This window comes from Phalaenopsis equestris, unplaced genomic scaffold (genome assembly GCF_001263595.1).
Source record: "Phalaenopsis equestris unplaced genomic scaffold, ASM126359v1 Scaffold233752, whole genome shotgun sequence".
Taxonomy (NCBI): domain Eukaryota; kingdom Viridiplantae; phylum Streptophyta; class Magnoliopsida; order Asparagales; family Orchidaceae; genus Phalaenopsis; species Phalaenopsis equestris.
Window position 1 is genome coordinate 55,295 of NW_018251688.1, and position 21,623 is coordinate 76,917.

Sequence of the window (21,623 nt, forward strand, 5' to 3'; positions counted from 1 at the left end):
GTCAATTTCTAGTTGAATTGTACTTGTTTTACACCATATTTTTTGCATTTGTTTGGTATACTTGCATATCACATATGAAGGTCAGACCTAATTAGTGTTGAGTATCACAATTTTCTCCCGTTTATTAATCATAATTACAAACTCATAATTTCCCTCATCTTTCCAATTGCATTCAATATTAAGTGTATTTTCACTCACTCTTAGGAGTGGATGATCCTGTTATAAAGCACCTAAGTGTTTAGGAAGTGGATCTAATGGGGTTGGGGTTAGGGAATAGCGAGGGCATGATAATAAACAAATTTGATGGAGATTGGGGCAGAGATTGCCATCGTTCGGCGGCTTTGCCAACTGAAAAATAGTAAAGAAAACTCCAAAAAGAGGAGTTAAGTATAGTGAGAGGTTCACCAGCTGTTTCTACACAAACTACAAACACCGGCTATACAAACACCGTCTATAAAAGGAAGACGATACAACACTTTATAAGGTAAGAAATAGAGATTGCATGTTAGAAATACTCAAAACAAAGCTAATGTCTTTCAAAACAGAAAACAATCATGTAATAATCTCATAACAGAAAAAACAAAACTAGAAAGAAAGGAATATGAAAAAATAAAAAAGGAAAAAAAATCATGCAAAAATTGAATCGGGACAAAATCAGTTGTTGCGTCTAGTTTGAGGTCAAGGGACCTCCAAAATTTCATAGAATTGCATAATTTTTGCTGTCAAAAATTCTGATCCTATGATATTGGATCCTCGTGCATTATGCGAAAGCTCCCACATCATTCTCTTCAGCTAGGAGAAGCTCATTCTTCTCTAGAAGAACTTGGATTCCACTGCCGGATATTCTTTCCTACAAAAATCTTATAGAGCTCTTCCAAGTAGCAATTCACCACTCCTATCTGCCTATCTTTTTTGGAAATGTGCGATTGAACTGAACTGGAACTAGTACTAAAATTACTCCATTGAGTCTTCATGAAATAGCTCAAAATTTTTTTATCTCCGAGGTGATGACAAGTTGGACCTCCTCAGTAGCGGCAACCTGGGCGGTAGAGTGCAGGTTAGACAATATTGACATCCACTTAACTACGATTGTCATGTGTCCAATATCACCTCCTTGAATTCACTGTAGTCTAAGACAACCAATGTTAATTATGATGATGTTTTTCTCAGAAACTCAGTCTAAATGACCCGTCGAATCACTAGCGACTCTCCATCATCGGCTGGAAGTTGGTACTCTCTAACATCCTCCTTCTCTCCTATATAAAAGCCTATTTCTTTAACCGTTCCATGCTCAGTGAAATAGATCACATACTGATTTGGGCAATTGGATACAATATGCACAAAATCATGACACTTGAAGCTATTTCTGGCTGGAACAGATTTAGGAGCGCTAGTTTCCCCCACTTGCTCTCCACACTGAACTAGTTTTTCCTCAAAGGGGATCGACTTGGATGCTCTACTAAGTATACTCTTTCTTTTTGATCCTAGAGATAAAACTTGTCTCTACTAAGTATACTCTTTCTTTTTGATCTTAGAGATAAAACTTGTCTATAATATGTGGTGGTCACATGATAATATTATTTCTCTATCCTTAAGGTTAGGGTCCACATATCGAGTAGGGACTAATACAGCTGTAGTTGCACCACATTACCAATAGATGATCTCAATCCTTAAACATACCTCACTACTATGTGTTCCTCTAGTTCCACCAACTCATATTTCAGTATGAGTTGATAAAATTTAATTGTGTACTCCTCCATAGAAGAATCTTTCTGGTTCAAGTAGTAAAGTTTTATAAATATATCTTGTCAGTAATGAGGAGGAAGATATTTGTTCGGTGTCTCCCTTTCATCTTAGACAACTCTTCCCTTCCCACTGTCGAATAGACTTCAAGTTCTTTCACCACAAAAAAATGTTCTTCCTAAGCTTGATAGCTGCCCTCGCATGTCCTGGGTAATTTCTTTGCTCTCAAAATCCATTCTAATGTTTGGAACCACTCGATAAACTCATATAGATTCATGTGGTCGTCAAATCTATAAATCCATATTCACTCCATGATTATTGATGGGGGCGTGAAGAAAGAAGGCAGGAGCAGGAACATTAAACAGGCCAACTGGACCGGTCCAGAAATGGATTGAAAGTTCGAACAACCTCCCGGGGGTCGGAAAATGCTGCCTAACATAATTGGAACACTCCTTGGTCGCCTAATAGTACTTATAGGTGTTTTTTGTGTTCTAGGTTTGATTTTTGGTTTTGAGATTTCTATCAAGATAACCTCAGGCATCCCGTTTTTCCCTCCTGGTGTTGTATCCGACGGCAAGAAGGTGCTACGGCTATAACTCATCACGAGGTGGTGTGTATCCTTCCTTTTATTGTTCGTTGCCGACCTCCCTACCTTCTGGCATGCTACCTAGAACCATCAGCTACCCCTCTCCAGCTTGTTGACGCCCTCCAACCTTCCACCTGCTTGTTGCAACGCCCTTCCAAACCACTTATCGCTTGCTGCCACCCTTTCCCTGCTAGTTGCAGCCCCTTTCAGCACCTTCCCTGCTTGGTGCCACCCCTTCTAACCCTCTTTAAATTATTGTCCAACCGTCGAACAACCCTCTCCTAGTTATCTCTGAGCCACCCTACCATCTATAGCACATAGTTTCCACCATCTCAATCCACATCTCACCACCTTCAAACCTCAACCTAATGGATATTTGTGTTTTTCTAGTTGTTTTTTTTCTTATTTCAAGTGTCTTTGCTTGTAACCCTATTTTATTTGAAATAATAAGATTTGCTTTCCCAATATTAGTTTGGGATAACTTCGGTATTATTTGGAATCAGAGCTAATCTAACATTAATCCTACCCAAGTGATTCTAGAACACCCCCACCCCCCAAATATCACCCCCAAAATTTTTTCTATTCCCTCTTCTACTCCCCACATATGGAAACCTTAACAATCCCACTAAGGAGATACATGTCAGAACTTACCTGGATAGAGGTAGAGCGAGAGATATGTCGCCTTCAACTGAGGCTTGTGGGGATTGATGATGGGACCCAACAAAAAATTATCCTTGTTCGAGATATAAAGAGTCAAAGAGGAGATGAGAATGAGAACCTCTTCCATAGGGAGGACTTCAGTGATGAGGAGAACCAACCTCATAGTTTCGGAATTCAATGTCAGAGAAGAACAAGAGATGAGGAGACATATGGAGGACAAATAGATTTGTAGTGAAAAAGGATCTACTGAAATTCGAAGGAGCGATGGAACCAGATGATTTCATCGCATGGTTGCAGTCAGTTGGGAGAATCTTCAAGTACAAAGAGATATCAGAGAAGTGTCACTTCTGCGAAAAAAACTTCCTTTGTTAATAAAAAAAACTTAATAAGAAAAATGGATAGGATAAATGACAAATAAAACTGAATAGGATGATCGATATGTGTTTTTAACCTTTCAAAGAGCAATATCCACATATAGATAAGAACTCTCTAGGATGAGGATGCTCAACTGTTTCAGATAATGTGGATAGAAATGTTGCAAACGGAGGGTAAGGTTGGCATTTGTATACTATAAAAGAAGATTTATGTACACACCCTTCAATTCCTATGTATTTACATATCTACACGCACACACACACGCACACACACACGCACACACACACACGCACACACACCACAATGCATGCATAAAAAGGTGTATTCACTTTTTAAAAATTAAAATAATGGTACTTTTTAAGGTTGGCATTTGTATACTATAAAAGAAGATTTATGTACACACCCTTCAATTCCTATGTATTTACATATCTAACACCTAAAGATCAATATACACACACACACACACACACACACAATGCATGCATAAAAAGGTGTATTCACTTTTTAAAAATTAAAATAATGGTACTTTTGATGTGATATGAAAGACTGTGGTGGTAAAAATGCAAAAAGAAAAATCTAGGTGTTAGATATATAAATACATAGGAATTGGGTGGTATAAATGTAAATGTCTCTACTATAAAAGGAAAAATGAGCATAATGGTTTCAGGAGAATGAGAAAATAGGTTGAGGGTGAATTAGAAAAGGCATGATATAGGCAGTGGATTCATCAAAGGTCAGATTTGTGGATGAAAAAACACGGCAATTGGAAGGGGCCGTAACAACAATAATATAGGAATTAGAATGGCTCTGAAAGATGCACTTAATAGCCCGGGGAACATGCTTTTCACTAGTACAGAAGAAGTGGATAAAGCTAAGGCAAAAAAAGTTTTAGGGGTAAGAGAAAATAAAAATCGCCGAGGTTAAAAAATGGAGAATGGGGAAAAATAATTAGAGGGAACTAAGATAGTTGGCAATCAGTACAATTTCACCCCAAAATTATCAATGGAATATTCATATAGAACGCCAATATTTGTGCAACATTAAGCGGCAATGCTTGCACCACATTCTACCAAGTCATATGACAAAATGAGGTATAATGAATGATTCCATAATCAGCACAAACTGATCTAAATTGAGATTGCATAAAATCTAAGGAATTATATGCACAACAAATCTTAATCATAGTAGAAAAATGAGCTTACTTTTCTAACAAAAAGCGCAACATACAGAGAAAATATTAGATCTACAATTGAGCAAACACACACAGCAAACCCGAGAGTAATCATTAACTAAGGTAATAAGTATATAAAACATAGGTGGGCAAGTACAAGACTTAGACACCAAATGTTTGAATGAACTAACTCCAAAAAAATACTGCTAGGGTATAATTTAGAAGATGAAAAGAGACTTGATGCTGTTTACAAAGTTCATAAGCATTAATCATTCCATTCAAGTTTAGAATGGGAGGAAGAAGAAGAAACTCCTAAAGTTGAAATAGTTAAGGATGACTCAAATGATGCTATAACTCAATATAAAAATACAAATGATATGGAGTGATAATAGATGAAAAGGTGGGACCTCGGGATAGGTAGTAGAGTACTTTCAACACTATCAACTGTGCAACTCATATTGAGACTTTGAAACACGTAATATAAAAAAAAAGGTTACATAGCATTTGTAAGTAAAATAACGGATTATAAAAAATTTTACAAGAGAATTGAAAATATATGATATGATTAAAAGTGATAAGTCTTTGAAGAGAAAAGCAGAACCTTTGTTAGACACAGAGGAAGAGGAACAATCATTAGTGAGATATAACAGAAAGATGGGACGTCAAGAGAGGAAAATAAGCGGTATATGCCTGCTACCTATGTGAAATCACTGGATTTTAAAATCCAGGATGCACCTAAGAAGCAATCACACCATAGCTACAGGAAATATAAGAAAAATAGACACAAATGTCTTAGAGTATTAAACAACATAATCATAATTCTCCCAAGATAAAGAGACCAATATAATGAGATGGTGTGAGTGGAAGTGCCAATGATCGTCAATAAGAAGCTAAATGCATACTGAGCAATAGAGAGATAGCCAAACTTGGCTCAAGTTTACATAGAAGGATGATTAGGGTAGTCACACTAAGAGCAAATTAAGAAAACACATCTGCCTTGACAAAAACCAACATCAATCTAACCACCATGATAGCTTGTAGCTAGAGCATATGTTGGCAACCATTTTTAATATCATACAAACTGAACATCTTTTCGAGTGATAAGGGATCACACTGTGTTCTTACACAATATCTCGTCGCACAAGGAGTTCATAAAACCTTCGGCGACATCTTGCACAGGACTAAGGGTTTCATTCCATTCTGGTCCCTGCTCGGAAGTGGTTACCGTCATCAGTCCCCATTAATAGGGTAAGCCCGCATCGGTCCCTCGATATAGGGCAAGCCCGACGACCATTCTGATGTTTAGAAGTCATATTTCAGTCATTTAGGATTTCTTGTGACTCGAACAAACCATAAAATCACCTTAACGTGAGTTCAGAAGGTCAAAAGGGCCTAAGAGCTTGGGTTAACCATGCCTAGAACTAGTGTGGCCACGTCCCGCCCTTGGCATGGCCACGCCCGGAATCGGGCGTGATCAGGCCCAAGCACTGAAGGGCCTATTACACTCTGCTTAGGAGGGTGACCACAGCCGAGGTCGGCGTGACCACACCGGCCAGAGAGAGAGGCAGGCGTAGTTAGGCCAGCTCTCGGGCATAGCAACGCCTAAATTCTGGCCGCAACACTCTGCGTAGGGGCGTGACCACACCCAAAAATTGGCATGACCACACCAGTTCACCTAGATTGCAATGTTTCGTGGTGCGGTCCCCGAAAATCCATCATTAACACTAGATAACCCATTTATTAACCGGTTTTCAATCCTAAAATGGTATGGGGAAAGATCCTGGCCCATACTTCTTTTGGAAAGAGGAAAAGATCTTTGACAAAGGGGATATCTTCTCCCTTGGGCAGAACAGTCGAGGCATCAGCAAGGAGCTAAGAGTGTGCAGAAGGCTTGGAGAAAAAAAAGGGTGTTTCCTCTTCTTCAATTTCGTCTTCTTCCTTTTTTCTTCCTCATTTTCTTGCTCTTCCTCCATCAACCTCATGAGAAAAGTGTGGGGAGAAAACTTCCTCTCTTTTGGAAAAGGGAGCTTCATCCTGCTTGGAAGAAAAAACCATTAAATCTCCTCTTCCAACATCCCAACAAGGCAAAAGCAAGGAATAAGCAAAGAGAATGCTTCACCAAACGTCACGAAACTCAACATCCCTAAAAACTCAAGGCAACTTCATTCCTAGAGCCCCTTAGGTCAGGATGAAAAAGACTTTAAGGACCTAGGTTTTGTGTTAAAAGAAAAGCCCCTTAGGTTAGGAGCGTTTTATTGAAAATCCTTGTGAATTCAGAGCTCTCCCTCTAAGCCCTAGCACAAAAAAAACCCAATTGGCTAGGAACCTAGCAACGTCGTGGTTATTCGGTGGCTTCAACACTTAATGAATGGGTTGAAGCCACCTTGATCAAGAGAACGAGAAAATCATTTGGTTCTCGTTTCCTAGATCGTGAAGGCCCTATCCGCAAAGCAAAACCTTCATTTTCATAAAGGTTTTCTCTTTGTGGAAAAATTTTTCGTGTCTGACGTTAATTAGAAGTAGGCCCTCTGTTACGTTGCGTAACAGATGACAACTACGACTTCATCTAACCCCAGATCCTATGTGAGAACACTAGAACGAATCTAATTTTCTATTGAATACATTTGATTTCATTTGCTTGCATGTCTTGCATGACACTTTGCACGTGTAACCACTACAGTTAGATCTATCGCACCGAACCCGATTGACCAATCAATTAGGTTCGATCGATCACCAATGTCTAATTAGCTCACCCACTGCGGTTCGATTGGCCGCCCCCGACCCGATCGACTGATTAATTAGGTTCGATCGACCACCAAGGTCCGATCAACCATCCACTACAGTTTGATCGGCCGCCCCAGCCCGATCGACCGATCAATTATGTCAGATCGGTCACCAAGATCCGATCAACCACCTACTTTGCCCCCCTGATCTGATTGAACGATCAATTAGGTTTGATTTTCCACCAAGGTCCGATCAACCATCCACTTTGATTCGATCGGCCACCAAGGCTCAATCAACCAATCACTTTGGTCCGATCAGCCATTCCGACAACCAACCCCTTTTCGCCATGGCACCCGGTCGACCGCCCCAATCAACCTAAAGAGTTGGTCAACCTCACTAGCATATTAAATTTCTTGCATGTGTTTTCGCATTGCTTACATGACATTGTTAATTGCTAGAGCTCTCATGCTAGTATATGCATAAAAAAATGAATTTTTTAAATGATATTTAATATGTTAAATACTATTGCATGAAAAAAGAAATCAAATTTATCTTTGGCATATGTTTGTATGTTATCTCTTCGAGTACCAATATTTGCAGCATTACCGCACGCATGTCACCATATGTGTGTAGCTCAATACTTGTAAATATTTGATGATTTGTGGCTAGCAATACTAGCCCGTCGATATGTCAATCTCCTAAATGCAGAGCACGCCGTCTCATCTCTTATGGCATCACAATTGAATTCCGTAAGCATTTCAAGTTGTGTGCTCAATTCAGATCAAGCTATAAAGCACTTGAATCCATTGATCGCACAATGTATGTACACTTGATCGTGATATATAGCATGATTGCATGAGCATCACCCTTTGTGTCTTGATAACAAATTAACTCGTTAAGTGGGTAACCCTATATTGATTGCAATGTTCTAACGAGCATTGTTTGTCGGATAAATCTCAATGAGCAATGTTGGTTATTACATCGGGATTAACACAAGAATGATTGTGCTAAAGTTCAAAAGGCTCTTACATATGTCGCATCACATGTACAAACTCGCATTTAATTGTCCGTTATATTTTAAAATTTACGCAATTAGCAAAATAGGTCATATGTGAGACCAACATTTTTAAAAAACCTTTTGGGTGACAAATATTAAATCTCTTTCACTTTAGAATGGTGTCGGTTTTGGCGACCCAATCAAAATCATACCGTAGCCTTTACCCGTGCACTGCACAAGCACTTAGATGATGTAATTATAGCAGTTGTTGTTAGATGAAGTGTTAGGCTACAACTAGGATGCTTAAGTAGTTTTTTGATGCCCTGACTATTGTTCTCTACTATTTTGTGCACTATTCAGGCATCCTTTGATTGTTGCTTTGTGTGTTTTCTGCAGTTTGAGGCTAACACACTAGCATATATAGGGGCAGTCTTCTTGTAGGAAGTCATGCTTAAGAAAAAAAAAAAGGTGCAAATAATGATTTAAATGCTCTAACATTTTACACGTGTTGCTCATGTTCTCCTCCCGCCAGACATGGCTCATTATGCGTTGTTGAATAAAGCCTGTGCTAACCTCTTTTGCAGGTCGATTCTTTTTTTTTTACTTTCATATGTATTTTTAGAGTCCTTAGAGAGTATGTATCGGAAATAAGATACGAGCACTGGTTCTGAGGCTCATGACGCATCAAACGACATAAAGGGGACAAGAAGCAGGTCCATGTTTCTCGTACCTTAAGTTTAAATTTATATTCATATATAGAATTAAAACAAGACATGCACATGCAAAGACCGACCACTTTCTCTACTTTTCTGGGATATGTTGCCGACCCAGCAGCACTCGACTTTTATATATTTATTTGGCTTGTTTTACAATGGCGCGACTTGCTTGATATTAACTCTTTCTTGAATTGCGGATTGTCTGGGCACATCAAAAAATGCAATCTTAGCTCATCAAAGACCCACAAATATCTTTTCAGAAATCTTAATGATAAAAAAATAAAGATATATAAAAAATTTAAGATTAAAGTATCCTAACTTTAAAATGAGCAATTTTTTTCTGTTTTACTTTCCTACATGGTCTTTAACCAGATTTAAAATGAGTTGCATAGCATGAGCATATCCCAAGTCATCTCTAATAGGGCATCCACACTTAAGTTAATTTATAGACAATTGAATCATGTTACATATACCAAGGAGTGCCCATGCTCCTTCAATCGACTAACCCAAGCATAAAATTCTACCTAAGAAGTTATCTAGCAAGACTAGTGCGTTAGAGGCTCTCCGACTCAAACGAGGGGTAAGTTCTTTGTGGGAGTGTTTTCAACTTTATAGCTGGACCTCTCTTCACTTTCTTTTCTAATGGCATCTCTGTCAATTAATTAATCAGTATAAATCCCACATTTACCTATTCTACCTCCTAGAGAGTCATAGGAAATTAAAGTTTTCCTTCCTCTAGCCTTACAACTATCAGGATTCTCTTGAACGACACAATTCATGTATTGCTAAAAACATCTCTGGTCTGGTTGGGTTGACTACTTTCACGACAAAGTAGATAACTTGGGATGACGGATCTAAGGTATCCTGACCTAGCTACCTCTACCTGTTTAGGGATTCCTCCCCTTCCTATTGACACCTCTTTTTGAGTCATGGCATCCTTATGAAACAATTGTTAATGTCGTCTCGTGAACCCTGCATGCTTAGGCTTCGCCGCCTGTAGTGGATATGGTGATCCACCCTTTGTCATATGCCAGGTAAAAGCGTCGAAAGCATCATGATTTTCCCTCTGAGACGATATAAATTCTTTGATTTCCTAAATAATTGGATATCAAAAATAATGTAAGCAAGATCCTTTTTATCGAAAGTATTATTGGGGCATCCTCAAAGATGTAATTAAACAAATGAATGCGATCTTTTAGAAGCTGCTCTTGACCTAGGCAAGCAAAAAAACTTGATTCTCTTATGAGTTGCTTTCATAAGGTTTTTTTCATGGATATGCCTTCAAGTATCTTCGATCCGATCTCTTTTTGGACATGCGTTCTTGATCTATCGCGCAAAGGTTACTTTATAAAAGTTTTCCAAATTCTTTTTTAATTGTTTTCTTATTTTCGTCGTATTTTTTTCTTTCCGTTTTCTCTACTCTTCGAATCATCTTCATAATTCAAAAGAGAGATTTATTGGAAAGAAGATTATATGACGATGATAAGACAAGATTGTGACTCCAAAAGTTACAAAAAGAACGGACACAACATATTCATCACAAACTAGCTGAGGTGAGACCCAACGATTAAAAGCATGTGATAGAGAGCAATAATAATATTTCCATCAATTGAGATAAGGGATGTTCGAGGAAAGAAGCGCAAACATAAATTTGACAACAAGAAACTCCACATTTCACAATATCATTGCATCAGTGATAAATGTCATTTATTTGAAAACTTTATCCCTCTTTATTTAAAAGATACTATTACATAAAGACAGGGAAATCATGCTGTAGAAGAGATCTCAAAAAATAAAGATTAAACATAATAAATAATTTTTCGTTAAGAAAAAGCGTAACAAAAAGCCCCGTATCTTTGCAATGTCTTGGAATACGGCAATTGATACAATCGGCTATTTAGCCTACACAAATTAGTCAGATGCTTTCCACTTAAAGAATTTGATGACATCATTGTGATTCAAAAAGGACATCACTTTATTGAATTTTGGTGAGTTTAAAATTTTGAGGGCATTTTGTCAATGACCGCATCTCAGGTTAAACGAATTTAGCTAGCAGGGGTAATGGATATATTTGTCATTTGACATGAGTTATATATTTAATGTTATCCTATATAGTGCATATATTGAAGTAGAGGCATTAGCCAATAAAGACACAAATAGTGATCCCAAAGTACTTGATAATTGGCATAGGCATATTAGATCACCAATTTCAATGATAACTTGCAATGCTTAAGTCTATCAATACAAACAAAAAAATACAGAATTAGAGACAACCTATTTGGGTTGAAATCTTTGTTACAATCATAGACTTCTTGAACAACTAGAAGGTTATCTTTAGTTAGCACTGTCTTAGTTCTTCAAACTAGAGAAATTAAATGATGAGCAAGGGACTACATAGTATGCCTCTTTTAGCTTGTTAGCAAGAAAAATCATCAACAACTCGAAACTCTGATCATCTTTATCCTACTCAACCCTAGATTAATGAATTGACTATTCTTATACCTTGTCGCTTACCTATTTTTAAGGCTTTATGAGCTTTGGAGTTCTTCTTCAACTATAGAATCATTTTGATCAATTTGAAAGATCGACCTTAAAGAGCCTTGCATTTTGAGCCTAGATTCAAGTAGATTGTGATGCTTGTGTTTCTAAACTTATGATAACCTCATCCAACATCATCAATTAGAGTCTGAATAGATTTGCATTATAGTTGAGGACATGTTCCTTAATTAAAATCCCTTAGATGATGATCTACACTAACCAAACTCACCATCAAAGTATACACTAACTAGAGTATATTGCTTAATTTTTTGATAAAGCAATTGGTTTCACAAATAATATTAAAAACCCCTTTGATAGTTATTTTATAATAATAGTACCTATCATAGAGGATTTGAGGATTAACTTGGCATGTAAGTAGACAAGTTGAGATAATAGACGCATGCACCGGTTACCATCAATCTTTTTTTATTTTATTTTATTTTTTTCTATCTATTTTTTTTATATTTAAGACTGTCATTGTCGGTCTCAAGCCCGGATGTGAAAAGTGGAGAGTTGCATTAGGTAGTCGACAGCCAGTATAAAATTTGTTGAAAAATCATGACATAAATCATTTTTTATTATTGTGTAAGTGTTATGGCGTCCCCTAGAAGCAACGCATTGTATGGTCTAAATACAGTGAATAGTGTGCAAGGGCCGCTACACCAGCGTCTGGGAGTAGTGTCAAATAAGCAAGGGTTACGGACAAATGCGAGTAAAAAAGTTAGTCCATGAGACTAACATTAGGATAAGATCTTGGAATATATGTACTCTTACTAGTAAATTAATTGAATTAGTTGATATTATGATTCATAGAAGAATAAATATCTTATGTGTTAAACAAACTAAATGGGTTGGAGAATATATGTACTCTTACTAGTAAATTAATGGAATTAGTTGATATTATGATTCATAGAAGAATAAATATCTTATGTGTTAAACAAACTAAATGGGTTGGAAAAAGGATAAGGAGACTGATAGCTTAGGTTTTAAAGTTTGGCATTCAGGTAAGAGTCACACTAGAAATGGGGTAGGTGTTATTATAGATAAGAGTTTGAAAGATAATGTTGTAAAAATTAATAGAGTTGGAGATAGAATTATAGCCCTCAATATTATTGTTGATACTAAGATTTTTAATATTATAAGTGCTTATGCTCCTCAAGTAGGCTTAGATATAGGTTCTTAAGATAAATCCTGGAATAACTTAGAAGACTTAATACAAATGATACCTCTTGAAGAAAGAACTTTAATTGAAGGAGATTTAAATGGACATGTCGGTAGAGTGGTAGAAGATTTTAGAAATATTCATGGTGGCTACGATTATGAAGTGATTAATGAAGAAGGTAGAGCTATATTAGATTTTGTTTCAACATATGATTTTGTTATTGCTAATATTTTATTCAAGAAAAGAGATGAGCATATTATTACTTATAAGAATGGATCTAATAAAATACAAATTGATTATTTTCTTATGAGAAGTAGAGATTGTCGAGAATGTAAAGATTGTAAGGTCATTCTAATTGAGGATTTAAGTACTCAACATTGATTATTATTTCTAGATTTTAAGATGAAGAGTTGTAAAATAAAAAATACTAGGAATCATCGTCGTAGAATTAGATGGGGGCACCTAAATGACACAAATAAAATTATTTTTATGAGTAAACTTCAAGATTTCAAAATTTGGGATGTTCATGAAAAAGCAAATTCTGTGGGATAAGATAACAAAAACTATTAAGCAAGTGGTAAAAGTTGTACTTGGAGAATCAAAAGAAAAAATTTATATAAATAAAATGAATACTAAATATGGTGAAAGATATTTGTATATACTAGCCAAACAAAAACAAAAGAAATATGAATATTTAATTCAAGTGAAGTGTATTAAAGATGAAAAAAAAAATTCTTAGAGGAAAATATTTAACATATGCGAGTGAGATATTTAGATAATATTTTCAATGAAATTTTCGAAAATACGATCGATCTTAGTGACCTTAATATCATTAATAATAATAAAATATTTCATTTTTACCGTCACATTAGTAAAAAAATATGTTGAGGAGGCTTTAAAGAAAGTCAAGGTGGTAAGTCTGTAGGACTTGGTGATATCCCAATTGAATTGTGGAAATATTTAGGAAATTTAGGAGTTTCTTGGCTTACAATACTCTTTAATATTATTTTAAAAACTAAAAAGATGCCTAAGGAGTGGAGGAAGAGTATTTTGGTCCCTAATTTTAAGAATAAAGGGGATGCACAAGAGTGTGTCCATTATAGAGGAATTAAGTTGATGTGTCCTACTTTAAAATTATGGAAGATGGTAATTGAACATAGGTTATGACGTATTACAAAGATTTCTCATAATCAATTTGAATTTATGTCGGGCAGGTCTACCATGGAAGCCATACATTTATTGAGAGGTTTGATGAAGAAGTTCAGAGATAATAAGGAGGATCTACATATAATTTTTATTGATTTAGAAAAAGCTTACGATAAGATTCCAAGAGATATCCTTTGGAGAATTCGAAGTAGAGATTGTCGAGAATGTAAAGATTGTAAAGTCGTTCTAATTGAGGATTTAAGTACTCAACATTGATTATTATTTCTAGATTTTAAGATGAAGAGTTGTAAAATAAAAAATACTAGGAATCATCGTCGTAGAATTAGATGGGGGCACCTAAATGACACAAATAAAATTATTTTTATGAGTAAACTTCAAGATTTCAAAATTTGGGATGTTCATGAAAAAGCAAATTCTGTGGGATAAGATAACAAAAACTATTAAACAAGTGGTAAAAGTTGTACTTGGAGAATCAAAAGAAAAAATTTATATAAATAAAAATGGTTGGTGGTGGAAGAATAATATGGAAGAAAAGATAAAATATAAAAAGATATGTTATAGAAATTGGTTTAAATGTAAAAGCTTGGAGAACTGAGTAAAATATCAAACGGCCCGCAAGAAGTCTAAGAGAACAATCTGTGACGCTAAAAATTATGCTTTTAGTGATCTTCATAATAGATTAGATACTAAGGAGGTTGAAAAATATATGTATAAACTAGCCAAACAAAGAGAAAAAAAAATAAAGATTTAACTCAAGTAAAGTGTATTAAAGATGAAAATAAAAAAGTATTTTTCTTAAAAAAGATATTCAAAATACGTCAGTGAGTTATTTTGATAAATTTTTTAATGAAGTTTCCGAAAATACGATCGATCTTAGTGACCTTAATATCATTAATAATAATAAAATATTTCATTTTTACCGTCACATTAGTAAAAAAAAATGTTGAGGAGGCTTTAAAGAAAGTCAAGGTGGTAAGTCTGTAGGACCTGGTTATGGAGTGATTAATGAAGAAGGTAGAGCTATATTAGATTTTGTCTCAACATATGATTTTGTTATTGCTAATATTTTATTCAAGAAAAGAGATGAGCATATTATTACTTAGAAGAATGGATCTAATAAAACACAAATTGATTATTTTCTTATGAGAAGTAGAGATTGCCGAGAATGTAAAGATTGTAAAGTCGTTCTAATTGAGGATTTAAGTACTCAACATTGATTATTATTTCTAGATTTTAAGATGAAGAGTTGTAAAATAAAAAATACTAGGAATCATCGTCGTAGAATTAGATGGGGGCACCTAAATGACACAAATAAAATTATTTTTATGAGTAAACTTCAAGATTTCAAAATTTGGGATGTTCATGAAAAAGCAAATTCTGTGGGATAAGATAACAAAAACTATTAAGCAAGTGGTAAAAGTTGTACTTGGAGAATCAAAAGAAAGTTTATATAAATAAAAATGGTTGGTGGTAGAAGAATAGTATGGAAGAAAAGATAAAATATAAAAAGATATGTTATAAAAATTGGTTTAAATGTAAAAGCTTGGAGAACTGAGTAGAATATCAAACGGTCCGCAAGGAGTCCAAGAGGACAATCTGTGACGCTAAAAATTATGCTTTTAGTGATCTTCATAATAGATTAGATACTAAGGAGGTTGAAAAATATATGTATAAACTAGTCAAACAAAGAGAAAAGAAAAATAAAGATTTAACTCAAGTAAAGTGTATTAAAGATGAAAATAAAAAAGTATTTTTCTTAGAAAAAGATATTCAAAATACGTCAGTGAGTTATTTTGATAAACTTTTTAATGAAGTTTCTGAAAATACGATCGATCTTAATGACCTTAATATCATTAATAATAATAAAATATTTCATTTTTACCGTCACATTAGTAAAAAAATATGTTGAGGAGGCTTTAAAGAAAGTCAAGGTGGTAAGTCTGTAGGACTTGGTGATATCCCAATTGAATTGTGGAAATATTTAGGAAATTTAGGAGTTTCTTGGCTTACAATACTCTTTAATATTATTTTAAAAACTAAAAAGATGCCTAAGGAGTGGAGGAAGAGTATTTTGGTCCCTAATTTTAAGAATAAAGGGGATGCACAAGAGTGTGTCCATTATAGAGGAATTAAGTTGATGTGTCCTACTTTAAAATTATGGAAGATGGTAGTTGAAAAGATGGTAATTGAACATAGGTTATGACGTATTACAAAGATTTCTCATAATCAATTTGAATTTATGTCGGGCAGGTCTACCATGGAAGCAGCCATACATTTATTGAGAGTGATGAAGAAGTTCAGAGATAATAAGGAGGATCTACATATAATTTTTATTGATTTAGAAAAAGCTTACGATAAGATTCCAAGAGATATCCTTTGGAGAATTCTTGAGAAGAAATGTGTTGATATGACTTATATTCAAGTTGTTAAATATATGCATACAAGAACTTTTACTTGTGTTCGAACAGAATTAGGATTGGCCAAATATTTTCCTATTTCAGTCGGTTTACATCAGGGATTGGCTTTAAGCCCATATCTTTTTGCTTTAGTTATGGATGGTCTTACTAGACCCTTACAGGAGGATGTACCTTGGTATATGCTTTTTGCTAATGATATCCTTCTCGTGGATAAGATGAGAGAAAAAAATACAGGAAAAACTTGAATTATGGAGGTCTGCCTTGGAGTCTAAAGACCTTCGTTTGAGTAGACTAAAACTGAATACATGGAATGTAATTTGAGTAATAGTAGCTTTAGTGACAGAAATGTAACTATGGGTGATCAAATTATTAAAAGATGTGAACTCTTTAGATATCTCGGCTCTATTATTCAAAGTGATGGTGGTATTGATGGGGGTGGTATTAGAAGGAGAAGAATTCAAGTTGGTTGGTTGAAGTGAAGAAATGCTACAGATCTATTGTGTGAAAAAAAAGTACCGCTTAGACTGAAAGATAGTAGGTGAGACCTACAATGCTCTATGGTGTTGAATGTTGGCCTTTAAAATAGAAGCATAAAACTAAGTTAAGTGTTGTCGGGATGAGAATGATTAGGTAGATGAGTGGCTTAGATGAGTGGCTTTACACGGCTTTACACTTAGAGACAAAATGCAAAATGATAAATCCGTCATAGGGTTAGTGTAGCTTCAGTGATGAACAAAATTAGAGGAAGTCGTCTTAGATGGTTTGGTCACATTAAACGTGGACCATTTGATAATCCGATTAGAGGAGTAAATGTTTTAGATTTGACTTATGTTAAGGCGGAGGTAGACCTAGGATGGCCTGGGCATATTGTATAAAAAATAATCCTAATTTATTAGAATTAAACGAAAATATGACACTAAATAGGACACAATGGAGAAAAATGATCACAATGGAGAGAGAAAAATGATTCATGTAGCCGACCCCACTTAATGGGATGAGAATTCTGTTGTTGTTGTTGTTGTTGTTGTATTTTCTTTATATTTTACATTTTACTTTGTTTTCTCATTTCCAAAGATAGTGATCATTATTATTGATAATATTATTAGAGTAGAGTTGATAACTTTGCTCCCATCACTTAATTCATTAGGTAATTGACTGGGGTTGTCTAGATACTTGTCGAGATAGATTGCGTCAACTAGGGATGAGAAGATTTTATTTTCATTTGAATATACTTGTTGCTCGGTTAAGGGGCATGTTGACTATTCACACTCACAAAGGATCTGATGTGGATGCATGTATGTACATCATTTAATTTTAAGGGCACTAATGTTAATGTATAATATGAACTAGCTTGAGGTTTGGTGCTTAAATATCGAATGATAAAGAAGACTAAAGGATGATATTTGGAACCTTAAGTTCTTAGGAAGCCTATGTGTGGAAAATTATAATGGAAAACACCGGGACTTATAAACTTAGCTTATGGGGAAAGTAACTCAAGGATATATTGGTTGGATGAATCTTTGCCATAAAATACTCTAAGGACCTTATGCAAAAGTATAATCAAATATCTTAGTAAAGCCCGCAAATAAAGAGCAATCCTAAGATCCATCATGCACATCGATGCAACACAAATGGCAATTAGGACCTTCAACAACTCTTATAGAGATTGTGATTAGGTTACTTGCTTAAAGCGATTGTTTCTTGCTCTAATGGGTATCCAGTAAGGTTATGTTAGTTGTATGAAGTGAAAACCACACTAGGGTGAGGGTGAATGATTATTAAATAACACATTTTGATAACTTGAGCATCCTATATCATTGGTACCTCCCCAATGAAGGAATGGTTAAGCTTACATATCTTGGATGCTTGACAAATATTTTATGATAATTGAATGGTTGAAAGAATTTCGTTAATTTGACCCGCGAATATAATATAGTTGGATTATTTGTGTTTACTTCTATTTGAGGAGTCAAGGGGGCATTGTTCAAACTTGCTTGTGTCTTGCCTAGATGTGTCTATTTCTATGAGAGGAGTTAAGGGAGCATTTTAAACCTTTCGTTTGTCATGGCCAGATGCCCATGAGTTATTCTTTGCTCACCACGAGCAACTTGTCCGAGTGCACATAAGCAACTTCTTAGATATTTTTTTCATCATATTTTGACTCCTTATGAGTTCTTTAAGCACTATTAATGTATAACGATTTGTTTCGCATTCATTGATTATTTAAGAATATTCATTTGTCATGGTTCTTAGGTTTGTTTGGCATACCAAAAGTTTTTATCACAATTTTTTGCAAAGCTTTTACACTATTTTGAGGTGATAAAAAGAAACACCATGCCCTCAAAGAACTGCATTAGTGCAATGCACAAGACACTACGAAAACAAATCATGTTGCATCCAAAATCAGGATCTCCATACCACTCCCTTGAAAGACAACATAAATACCTATATTAGCAATAGTTATAATGAGATTTAGAATAAGAAATCAATGGCATTTCCCATATTGCAGGCCTAAGAAGGCATGAAGAATTTCCCATCACATCCTCAAAGAAGCGTACAAGCTCTTTGATATTATAGGTACAGGTTAGCAAAATATTAAACATGAGAAAGGTAAGCTCCTCCCAATAGGCCTCAAAAGGCATGTATAATGTGGTTCATATGTGTGTGGAGTTTTTGAAATGGTTGTTCATGTGCACATGGTTACTCTCATGCACTTGCAAACACAATCACATGCACGTGCAGTCGCTATTGTGCATTCATGTTCACTATCATGCATGGATAGTTGCTCGCACGTGCATCTTATCTTCCATGCATAATTTTTACATGTATGAGCAAAGTATGAAGCATAACTCATGCAAGGAGGAAGAGATCATCTTCCCTAAATCTTTGTGTTGCAAACAACCCTGATAAAGAATGAGGGAGCAAGTGATTGAGATTGCACATGAGAGAGAGAAAGAAGAAGAAAAAGGAGAAAGAATTCGGCGAAGGGAAGGAATTATGAAAATGAAAAAGAAAAGGAAAAGGGGAAGGAGAATGTGAAAATGACATTGATGGAGTGGAAATAGAAGAAAAAGAATGAGAGACATAAAGCAAGTGGAGTGACATTATTATCAACAATATTGTTATTTTATATTGTATGCATGCTATGATTTTATAAATAAATTATCATTACTATTACAAATATATTTATTCTTGTAAAAATATAAGGGAAAATATTAGTATATTTATAAATATACTTATAAATAAATTCAAACATATAACATAATATTTAGTTATTTTGAATGGGTGTGAAAGTGCACTCCTTGGTAAATTCTTTATCCCTCTCCTTTTTTTCATGTATCTAGATTCTAATCCCTCATGACTTGATCAACACTAGAGAGCTCCAATATAAATGGTGACACTTAGGCTAGCAATCACTCCCGGCATCATCATGGACCCTTAACTGAAATTCAAGATTAGATCAATCAATCTGAATTGATGTTCTCTCCATTGTGGAATATAAATCATGTGTTTAGGTTGAGAATAATGGATGTGAGGTTTTCTAATTTTTATGTTAGAAGCACCAGGAAGAGGAGGAATCTCATCAGATTAGTACAATTCCTCAATTTCCCCATTAAATTGGATTATGTCTTCTCATCTATTTTGTTTCTCGCATATCATTTAATTAGCTTCTTCTTTGTATCATTTTCATATTAACCTCCTAATTACATCCCAATGGTTAATAAGGCCAACACATATGCCTTGCATCACTATGAGCCTCAAATTGGGGAGATCTCGCTCAATCAATTTCATAAAATATAATATGATTATATCATATACTAAATAAAATTCTATATTTATATTTATTAACCAAATGTTATAAAATTTGAATAATATTTTTGCACGAACTTGCTTAAAGTCCATATATATTGATAAAATATGAGCCAACACCCTCTCTATTGGTTGGTGCAATATCTCATTACCAAGATTGGACTCAAGAGCTCATTAGCAAGGTTGGTGATGAAGGGTCTTTTTCCTTATCCTGATTCATGCCAAGTATCTCGTACATCACTCCCACTTTTCCTCCCAATGATTTGATTGTGCTTCAAGTTATTTTTGAGGCATTTCCCCTTTTCACTCAATATTTTTTCATTTGATCACCCTGCCAAATGTATTGCTACATTCACTGTCTAACCTAAAGTGCTTCTTAGTCCATGGGTATTGTAACAACAAAGAAGTCAATTTTGTATTCATTCATATCATTGTTTATTTTATTTTTTCTTAGTCAAAAGATTCTTTTATCATTACTTATTTTATGTCATTAAGATTTTATGGAAGCCTTACTGCATTCAAAAGTTTTTGACCTACTTATGCTTGAGTTAGCTTATTATTGAGGATTTTATTCTTCATGTAAGGTCCTTCTTGAGTTGCCACTGATTTGCTAATTGATGAAGAAAAAAATACTCAAAAATGGACATGAAGTCCTTTAATTTTAGGTTTGAAACATGAAGAAGAGATGAAATATTGCACCTCACAGATAGGATTCTTTTTTTTTTTTCTTTGTTTGAAAATAACAATTTCTATTTTCTTGTTCTCGTCTTATTTAGTCAAACAACCCCCCCCCAACACCCACTATTTATATTCTTTTCATATTAAACAATAATTTTTCATCATAATAATCACTAAAGCCTTCCAAACTGATGCCTTGCAACACTAAGAGCTCAGGGATCAAGCTATAGGCCCTTTCTATTAAGACACGTCAGAGCATTGGGTTTAGTCGCACATTATACAAGTGAAAATATGTTGGTATAGATGTACTAAAGGGTTGCCTTTCTCCAATTGACTTGAACTTCTTGGTTAAAATGACATTGGATGCCAATTTTGATCCCCTTTTATTTACACTTCCAAACGTTTCCCAGAATTCATCAAGAGATAATGGGATTACTCACACAAATTTACAGGTACGATCCGAATTGATCATAGAAAGCTATAGAAGCCGAAAATGGAAAAGCAATTCCTAACAGAATTCCGTGCAAAAAATTCTACGAGTTCATGAACCCCGACCAAATATCAATTATCAAACCATCAAACAGACACGCCCCAATCAAAAAGATACGCCTCCAAAACGACAACCGAAGCAACAATGCACGAAAAAAATACAGCTCCCTTACACCATAAGAGAGAAATCTGAGAAATAACATACCGTGAGCTTCTCCAATTCTTCGACAACAGGTGCTGAAGAAGGAACCGAAATTGGAGCTTCGATGGAAATTTCGACTGGGATGTCGGCGGGAAGGGGCTTGAATGGGTTAGAAGAGGAGAGAAGAGAGTGTGGGTGGTTGCGGAGGCCGACGAAGGAGAGAAGTTGCGCCCACGAAGAGGGGCTGA

General features: G+C 35.2%; 1 protein-coding gene across 1 annotated transcript in view; it reads right to left on the reverse strand.

The window, feature by feature from the left end:
- The window catches only part of LOC110038764 (carboxy-terminal domain RNA polymerase II polypeptide A small phosphatase 1-like), a 34,122-nt gene that overhangs the window by 12,195 nt on the left and 304 nt on the right, over positions 1-21,623 (reverse strand). Inside the window, exon 1 of the mRNA XM_020743666.1 lies at positions 21,439-21,623. This exon is cut by the window's right edge and continues 304 nt beyond it. Coding sequence (XP_020599325.1) covers positions 21,439-21,623 — 185 coding nt within the window. The remainder of the gene's footprint in view (positions 1-21,438) is intronic.